Source organism: Gekko japonicus, unplaced genomic scaffold (assembly GCF_001447785.1).
Source record: "Gekko japonicus isolate JY-2015 unplaced genomic scaffold, Gekko_japonicus_V1.1 scaffold4137, whole genome shotgun sequence".
In the NCBI taxonomy this organism is placed as follows: Eukaryota; Metazoa; Chordata; class Lepidosauria; order Squamata; family Gekkonidae; genus Gekko; species Gekko japonicus.
The window spans coordinates 88,449-97,756 of NW_015174972.1; the positions used below are offsets into that span (position 1 = coordinate 88,449).

Below are 9,308 nucleotides of genomic sequence, written 5' to 3' on the forward strand. Positions count from 1 at the left end.
GGACAGCCAAGTCTGAGATGAGCCCCTGAGGTGCTGGCAGTGTTGATGGGGCTCAGCCTGCTCCCACTGAGTCTGACCAACTACAACCCTCGTCTTTGACCCACATTTTATTTGCTGCCACAGCACAGGTAGATGCTGCAAGGCTCTGGACGTCAGGGCAAAACATGGCCGCCTACCTTGATGTAAAGACTCAACCAGAGGCATTCACACCCTTGTAACTTTCAGACTGGACTACTGTAATGCCTTCTATATTGGGCTGCCCTTGAAGACTGTCGAACAACTTCAAGTAGCTTGAAATTTTGAACTGTCTTTGTGTCTGCTGGTGCAAAGAAGTGGCAACTAATTACAGCGATTTCATTGGCTACCAATACATTCCTGGACCGAGGTCAAGGAGTTGTTCTTGAGCTTTAAAGCCTTAAGCACTTTGGATGCAGAGTGCCTCGGGGAACATTCACCCCCATCTGAACCTCTCTGTATGTTAGGATCTCCAAAAACGAGGCCCTCCTCTATGCACAATATTTTGCAAACGGAAAGCTGGTATCCATGGTAACCTCACTGCAAAGTAATTAAATATGTTACACCTGTGACACTGCGCTCCCCCTTAGGAATTTACTTAGGGATGTGATTTTCAAATGGTTCCTCTTCTTTCTTCTCTCCATCTAGCTTCAGTCAAGTACAGAACTACTTCCTTGATGCGAGATCAGAATTGTCTGTTTCCTGTTAAATGTTATTATACAACAGATGGCATCTTGTTGTTAAGGACGGGATCTTTCCCCCTCTGTTTCCATTATGGACTGTACCTTCTGCCTGGACATATTCACTTCTTCCCCATATCTAGCATAAGGCTAAGTTAAAACACAGATTTATCGGGAATTCTTTTCATTTCCAAATAAAGTGTAGCACACAGCCATATAGAAATGATCCCAAAGATTATTCAGACTGTGTGTAGTTACTACCAAATTTATAATATAAATTCTGAGATAATTGTTCCCTCCAACCATAATGGGAGTCTGTAACACGCTAACATCATCTCTTAGATATGGAGAAACAAGGGATCTAGTCCATACAAAATGAAGACTCGTAATTTACAAGTACGTTCCTAACTTTGTGTTAATATACCTCAAGTCAGAATTTTCCAGTAGGATCAGCGAATACTTGTTAACGTTCACAGCTAACTTTTCTTTTAACCTTTAAAAGGATTTGTTATCAAACTCTTATTATAAGTGCTAATTTCAGCAGTCAATTGGTTGTATAAACAAGTATCTTATCATACTATCTAATTGCAATAGTTGTAGTAAATCCTTCTCGATGTTAAGTTTTATTCTCTAATTACGTACAATGTGTACGCATCTTCGTACCAGTTTGTTTTCTCTTACTCATTGTACTGGAAATTGTATTTTGAACTGTTATTACCTCTTGTTTTTCCTACTTATCAATAAAAAACTGTAAATTAAAAAAAAAAGATGTGGAGGAACAAAGAAGTGAAGAAATCTCATTTGGCCCCAAGCTGGATGTCTACCTTTGGCTTCTGATGGCCAATAAGATCAAACTACAGAAAACCCGTGGTAGACAAACACCCAACCTCTATTTATATGGTTGATTTCAAGACTCGACTGACACCACAGACAAATGTAATACAACTCCCAGGCCTCTCCTTTCAGGCCTATGAGTAGCAGGGCCTCTTCAGCAGTTGCCCCAGCACTGTGATATGCCTTCTTCCCCTGAGAGGTACCACTAGGCTCCACCCTTTGACTCTTTTTTTGAAACCAACCGAGACAGTCTGCGCCCATCAGCACAAGTGTTTTTCTGACACGCGTCTGCTCTTTAGATTACAGCCACAGGATGCAAGGTTCACAAAGAGAACTGCGATGGCACCTCCAAAGTGGGCAAGAGCCAGATTCTACCAGTCACAATTCTGTGGCTAATGGTAAGAGTTTGCACCAGAGGAGAAGACAGAGAACCAAAGACAACTGAGGAAGGAAAATCACCTACCCAAGCTGGAGAAGGGGCTCCATTCCTCGCCCGGGAAATTCATTCAAAATCTCCATCGCTGTGACGTAACCAACGTTAGGAATGCCTTCTGTGTAGTCACTCCCGAGCAGGTACGCCAAACTAATTAACTTGTTTCGATCTAAGCCTGGGGGGGGGGGAGAGAAAGGAAACGAGGAAGCTAGATTTGACAGCACAGTCTTAAGAATTCTATCCCAACAAGGATCAGCTTTACCAACATACCCAGAGAAAGGAACTACGGCTTGGCAAACAGAATGAAAGCTTTGACTTAAGCAAGAGGCCAGAGCCAGTCTTTTCAATAAAGAGGTCTCCAGCAGCAGGGCTGGGAAGGCTTCAAGACACTGAGGTTAAAAACCTTGCTAACCATCAGCAAGCACAAAGAGCCCAGAATTCTGAATTCATTCTCCAGGGATGCAGTGATGGCCCCTTACATGGAGGGATGTACAAGGGGATTAGACAGATTCATAGAGGAGAATGCCTCAATGGATGCTAGCTATAGCAAACAACAAGGATCTCCATATCCGGAGGCAACAAACCTCTAAATACCAGTGCTGTTTGGAATGAATATATGAAGCTCTCATGTCTTCACACATATCCACCAAGAAAGGGTACTCATTACAAGAGTGCATAGAAGCAGAATCAAAAGGTAAGAAAATTTATTCTACCCTATCCCTTGATGCTAGATGCCAATCTCAATTATTAGTGCTGTTGCAATATTAAGGGCTATTAAGGCCAGAGGTGCATGGAGAGATGGAGTGCTACCATTAGAGGTCTGACAGATGTTCCATCTAAAGTTATACCATATAATTTACTCCAAGTATCCCTACAATTCTGAACAGACATGGTTAACTCCCAGTCTTAGAAGGCAAAACATGAGTCCTTGCATACCCTCTCAGAAAGACTGGGGTGCTAAACCAGAGCCCGGCAGCAGCAGCCATGAAGATAATCCAGCCAGGGTACATCTCTAGACAGTGAAATTACATCCCCAAGACTACAGAGTAGTCAACAGCAAACAGGGAACTCATAAAGCCAGAATCTGAGGGAAAGCACTTGGATATCTATTATTACTGAAAAACCTGAGAATCTGATAAGCAAAGATGCCTAAAGTCCACGTGTGGAGCAGCCCAGATTGCCTCCTCATATGCGGTTTCTAAGGGCAAAGGGGACCCAGAAACAGGAGGAAGAAAGAGGTCTGCGGGGGGGGGGCGGGGGGACAGAACTCACTCTCCCCGTTTCATACATGGAACTCCTACAGCGGACCCAAGCTGGTATCTTTGAAAAGGCACAGGGATTCAAAAATTCCACATAAACAAGGTTTTTGGCCTCACCTAGTTGATTCTGGAAGTCCACGTACTGATAATATTCCACATATTTCTTCTGACTGAAGAAGTTTTTGTAAACATGCCGGGCTCCAAACAACCAAATATCACTGTCATCTGTGATGGTCCCAGAGGTCTGATCAGTCAGGTCCAAAACAGCACACTGAGCCTCTGCCTCCATTGGGGCCTCAATGTACGGAATGCCAAAAAGGCGCAGAAGTTCCTGTACATGGAACAGGAAAAGAATTCAACATTTATAGAAGAAGGGGGAATAGGAGGAGGAGGAGAAGAGGAGAAGAAGAGGAGGAGGAGGAGAGGAGGAGAAGAGGAGGAGGAGGAGAAGAAGAGGAGGAGGAAGAAGAGGAGGAGGAGATTGGATTTATACTCCACCCTTCACTACCCAAAGGAGTCTCAGAGCAGTTTACAAACTCCTTTCCCTTCCCTTCCCCTCCCCACAACAGACACCCTGTGAGGTGGGTGGGGCTGAGAGAGCTCTTGACAGAAACTGTTCTTTTTTCAAGAACAGCTCTTATCAGAACTACAGCTTGCCCAAGGTCATCCAGCCAGGTGCAAGTGGAGGAGTGGGGAATCAAACCCGGTTCTCTCAGATTAGAGTCCACGCACTTAACCACGACACCAAATTGGCTTTAAAGAGAACGGACCCATGGGAGTCGATCTCAATAAAACAGATCACCATTTAAAACACACAGTATATTTTACTGTGTCTAAGCTAAGTCTTATCTGGGAAGAAGGTGCAGGTAGGTTTTAATCCACTTTAGCTGGTTATCACTCTGGTATGTCAACACAAGAAACAAATAGGGATAATCGCTTTTCTATCAGAAGCACACATTACATTCAACTCTTCCTGTATTTCAGCATGAAATAAACATTTATTCTCCTGCAATGGCCACTACTGATCTCAAAGAGGAAGACATTATAAAACCCTAAGTAGAGACTAAGGCAGACCTAACAGAGTCACTAGGAGAGCTTGTGGAGGTGGTTATTACCCTTGAAACCCCGAAAACCCTCTCCCCAAACAAAATTCACTGTGGTTCAAAGGGAATCAGGCAAAAATCCCCTTCTCCTGCTGGGGAAGAAGGAGGGATTTGTCTGGTTTTGATATCAGACACCACGGCCTCCTTCGTAAGACTTCAGCAAGGCTGTTATAACAATAGGACATAACAGAGGTCATTCATTCATAGGGTTACCATAAGTCAGAAGCAACTTGACGGCATTTAACACTCCATTTATGCAAGCTATAAATCTATACAGTTGTCAAAAAAAAAAAAAACCCACCCAAACCCAGAACACACCATCTGGGGTATCCACAAAAGAACTGTTTCTACACACAGGATGAGGTCCCCAGTTATGGGACTCAAGAACAGCCACTGCCCTCAGACAGCACTCTGTCTCCAGAGTGAAACATCTGCAAGCTTTCCAGAGAGGAAAAACTCAGGCAGATCCCTTCAAGTCGCCCAGCAACAGCCAGTTTGGTGTAGTGGTTAAGTGCGTGGACTCTAATCTGGGAGAACCGGGTTTGATTCCCCACTCCTCCACTTGCACCTGGCTGGATGACCTTGGGAAAGCCATAACTCTGGCACAGCTGTTCTTGAAAAAGAGCAGTTTCTGTCAAGAGTTCTCTCAGCCCCACCCACCTCACAGGGTGTCTGTTGTGGGGAGGGGAAGGGAAAGGAGTTTGTAAGCCACTCTGAGACGCCTTTGGGTAGTGAAGGGCGGGGTATACATCCAATCTCTTCTCTTCTTCTTCTATTCATTACAGCAACTGCATGAAAAACCACCACCGGGTAAATTAAGCAGGAGGTGCTATTGTAACTCATACCTTGCAAAGATCTCAAACTCACAAACACCACATGCATTTTTGTGACAGAACTTTTCAAAAAAGACAGCAGTTGGTTAGGTTGAGCACACCCTTTTCGTTTGTTGAAAAAACTCACTGGTAATATTTATGGCTGTCAGCTGTGTAAGTGATGCAAATCAATCTCTTGCGGACAGGTGCTTCTAATACACAATTTTCCAAGCTCACTATATCTGTGGTTATATGATACATCTATTAACACTAGCTTTGCTCTGGAGGAACTGGTTACTCCCCTTATAATTTTTTTCCACCTATAAAAACCACATGAGGTCTTTTCCTTCTCGTTTCTTCTTCCGCAAATGCAAATCTTGGTAGTACATTAAATAAATGGCTCCTTTTCCTCTTTTACTACTGATCTAATTCAATTTGTTGAAGTGCTATAAGGACTACATCATTTTCACAGACTTCTTGCCTCGCACAGTTCTGTCAACAACCTGATTCAAAATGATGTATTTGATTTGCATGGGGGCAAAAGAAAGCCACTGGACAATCTGCCACCTTTAAAGTACCTTTCAGTTCTAGCTGGGTAACATTTTGCCTGAGGTCGTCCAAATCGTACAGGAACAACATATGAAGGAACTACTAAAATGAGTAAGTGGGGTTTCTTAACAATGTAAGGATGCCTGTTTTTCTTCATCTATATGAAAATATCAATTTGCTTTGAAGAAGAGATTGGATTTATACCCCGCCCTACATTCGGAGTCTCAGAGAAGCTTACAGTCTCCTTCCCTTCCTCTCCCTGCAACAGACACCCTGTGAGGTAGATGGGGCTGAGAGAGCTCTGAGAGAACTGCTCTTGAGAAAACACCTGAGAGAACTGTGACTGACCCAAGGTCACCCAGATGGCTTCAGGTGCAAGAGTAGGGAATCAAACCCGGTTCTCCAGATTAGAGTCCAATGCTCTTAACCACTGCACCAAACTTTGCTTGCTTCATGAGCTATACATTTATTTTATTGCTTCCCATTCCTCGTTTCCCAGACATGTGTCTTCTGGAAAAACACAACATTGGGATAAGTGAAGTAATTTCCCCCAATATTTTTTTCTCATTTTTATATATTGTAGAAACGTAGACAATCTACACACTACTCCCGAAATTATTCAGTGAAATGGATCAAGCACCGTCGCTGCTTCACTAAGACAAGGAAAGAGAAATGCGAGTGATGTGACTCCAGAAGGAAAAGAACAGGAAAGGGGACTCAAATCCCATGGCTGCAAGACCCTGGCCAAGTCAGTCTACCCATTTGTAAAAAGAAGTCTCTATAGGGCAATGGTAAACAAAACAATGCACACACACACACACACACATAATAAACCCATACCTGGCTTTCTAAGAACATCTGTCCAGTCACAGTGGCAGCGATACGCTCCTGCTGCTGTTTCTGAGCCCGGAGTGCGTTTTGCTCAACCGAAAGGTTGGCCTCCAAGCCTTCCAGTTCTTCCTATAAAGACAAAGCAAAACCAATTATTTCCTTAAACCCACACCACCAAAATGACAGTGATACTTCAATGCCATGCGACGCAGAGAGACACCATTCTAAGACCACTGACTTCAATAGACTTAGAAGGGTGTAACTCTGCTTAGGACAGCACTGTCAAATCTGTGCCCTGGAGGATTATGCAACCCCCTGGAAACCAGCTCAGGGATGCACATATGCATCAATGGTAGCTGGAATTTTTATTCTCTCTTTTTAGTTTTAAAAACTAACACCTTACTAGTCCTCACGATCAAAAGAAACGTCTTGAAAGCCTGGATAGGTGGGGTGTCCAATTCATTACAAAAAAGATGCTTCTCAATCCATTGCAAAGACATGAAATCATTTTTATATACCATACAGATGCAGACAGTCTACACACTACTCCTGAAATTGACCTACAGGCCCCGAATCCTTCCTCTTTGCCTTCATCCCTTTCTCAGTCTGCTTTGCAGTCTGACAGTAATTTTTTTGCTCAATACCAGGGCTGTAGCTAGCTGGGGATGGTGCCCCCTCCCGAATCCGCAATGCCCCCCCCCAACCCTGGGAGGATGCCAGACCCACCCACCCCTGGTGCACCACGCTCCTTACCCCTGCAGGCAGCGAGGGAGAGTGGCAACGGCAGCAGCTCCACGCATTCAGCTTTCCAGTGCACAAATGCACTGCCAGAGCCCCTCCTGCCCACTGCAATCCCCATGTGTTTCTCTCACAGTAGGAGAAGCAGGTGCAGCCCCACTCCCATGGGGTACATGACTGGATAGGGCAGGGGAGGATGCTACTGGGTAGGCCTGGGCCCTTCCTCCACCATGGCCTTCCCTGCGCCATACAGGGACTTCTTGGTGCTTGGGGGGGTCAACAGTGGGAGGGCTTCTAGTGTCCTGGCCCCACTAGTGGACCTCCTGATGGCACCGGGTATTTTTGGCCACTGTGTGACAGAGGGTTGGACTGGATGGGCTTTTGGCCTGATCCAACATTGGTGTCTCTTATGTTCTTATGAGTCCGTTGCTATGGGAATGGGCCCAGCAGCTGCAGCAGCAGCCCGCAAGGCCCCAGAGGAGGAGAATGGCTCTTCTGCTGAGGGGTGAGGTGACGTCAGCTTCCTTGCTCTGTTATCATCCTTCTCACCCCTGCCAGGGAGCCAGCTCTTCTATTTTTATTTTATTTTTGTAACAGCAGGAGTGATGTCATGCTGCCCCCATCCAATCGTATAGCTACAGGGCTGCTCAGTACATTAAAGATGGGAACCTGAGTCATCGAGTTTTGCTGGCACCCTGAACACATCCCTACCCTTGATATACGTTCCCCCAGTGGGAACCCCCCCCCCAATCGTCTAGCTACAGGGTTGCTCAGTACGTTAAAGATGGGAACCTGAGTCATCGCGTTTTGCTGGCACTCTGAACACATCCCTACCCTTGATATACGTTCAGTACAGCAGACAGCAATATAATTACCATACTGATATCCTGCCATTCGTTAACTGCATCCTCCTCCTCGCCTCTGGTTTCCACAGTTTGCTGTATGGTCAGCTCTGCATTTTCGCCAGCATTTTCTGGAAATCTCTCAGCGGTACCTTCATGATCTCCCTTTGCAGCCACCGAAGAGGTAGCCCCCATTTCTTTCTCCCGGTCAGTTTCATCCTGAAACTCACTACTTAGTTCAGCATTCACTTCAATGAAGCTATCTGTCCAATGTAAAAAAATAATAAATAATAACAGGTTATGCTCCATTAAACAACAATTTTAGTTTGCCAAAACCAGCTATTGCTCTGTTCTTGCCCCAGAAGTTATAGAGGAAGTAACAGTGATTCCCCTTTAATTTAATTTTCCCTACTCTTCTCCTAGGCTTGCTTTAAAAAAAAGAAGAAAGCATTACCAGGGTACAATTCTCTACACCTGTTACCAGAAAGAACTCCGTCATCACAAAAGGAAGCCACTTCTCTAGGAAGCCACAGTCTATGGTTACAGCTTGTATTACACAAACTGAAGTGAGCAGTAAGCATTTCCAAGGAATTATGGGGCCAGCGTCAGAGAAGAACATTGGGATATGGTTTCTGCACTTTTCCCCAATCAAGATGACCACACATTTGTACTGAATAGCCCTTTCAGAAACAGATAACATGGCTTGCCTTTATTTGATAAAATATAACTGCCTGCAGATCTCCAACTATGCTTATTTTCTTTTATGCAAGCTGGCATTATTCTGTGATACTCTCAGGATCTACAATGTCCAAGCATTAGGTAGGAGAATTTTAAAAAGGAGCAGAGACAGAAGGAAGAAGGTGAGCAGAATTTAAGAGCAACCGTGATATAACAGGATTCAGAAAAGAGAAAAACAAACTTTATGTATTTCAGGAAAGCCACACGTGGAGTATAACGACACTGAAAAAAATCTGATTGTTTTAGTACATTTTGTTGTTGTTCAGTCGCACAGTCGAGTCCGACTCTTCGCAACCCCATGGACCAGATCACACCAGGCCTTCCTGTCTTCCGCCGTCCTCTGAACTTTGCTCAATTTCATGTTCATTGCATCTATGACACTGTTGTGTGTACATTACTTACATACAAAACATGAAACAAAAGCATTCTCTTTTAAATGAAGGGGAAGCTATGTTTTGGCTGGAGATCCTTCTT

General features: G+C 44.4%; 1 protein-coding gene across 1 annotated transcript in view; it reads right to left on the reverse strand.

The window, feature by feature from the left end:
• Window positions 1-9,308, reverse strand: part of ERCC5 (excision repair cross-complementation group 5) — a gene marked incomplete at its 5' end in the record, with an annotated part of 20,990 nt that overhangs the window by 5,399 nt on the left and 6,283 nt on the right. Inside the window, 4 exons of the mRNA XM_015425159.1 lie at window positions 1,993-2,137; window positions 3,339-3,552; window positions 6,526-6,645; window positions 8,130-8,359. Of these exons, the coding sequence (XP_015280645.1) occupies window positions 1,993-2,137; window positions 3,339-3,552; window positions 6,526-6,645; window positions 8,130-8,359 (709 nt within the window). The remainder of the gene's footprint in view (window positions 1-1,992; window positions 2,138-3,338; window positions 3,553-6,525; window positions 6,646-8,129; window positions 8,360-9,308) is intronic.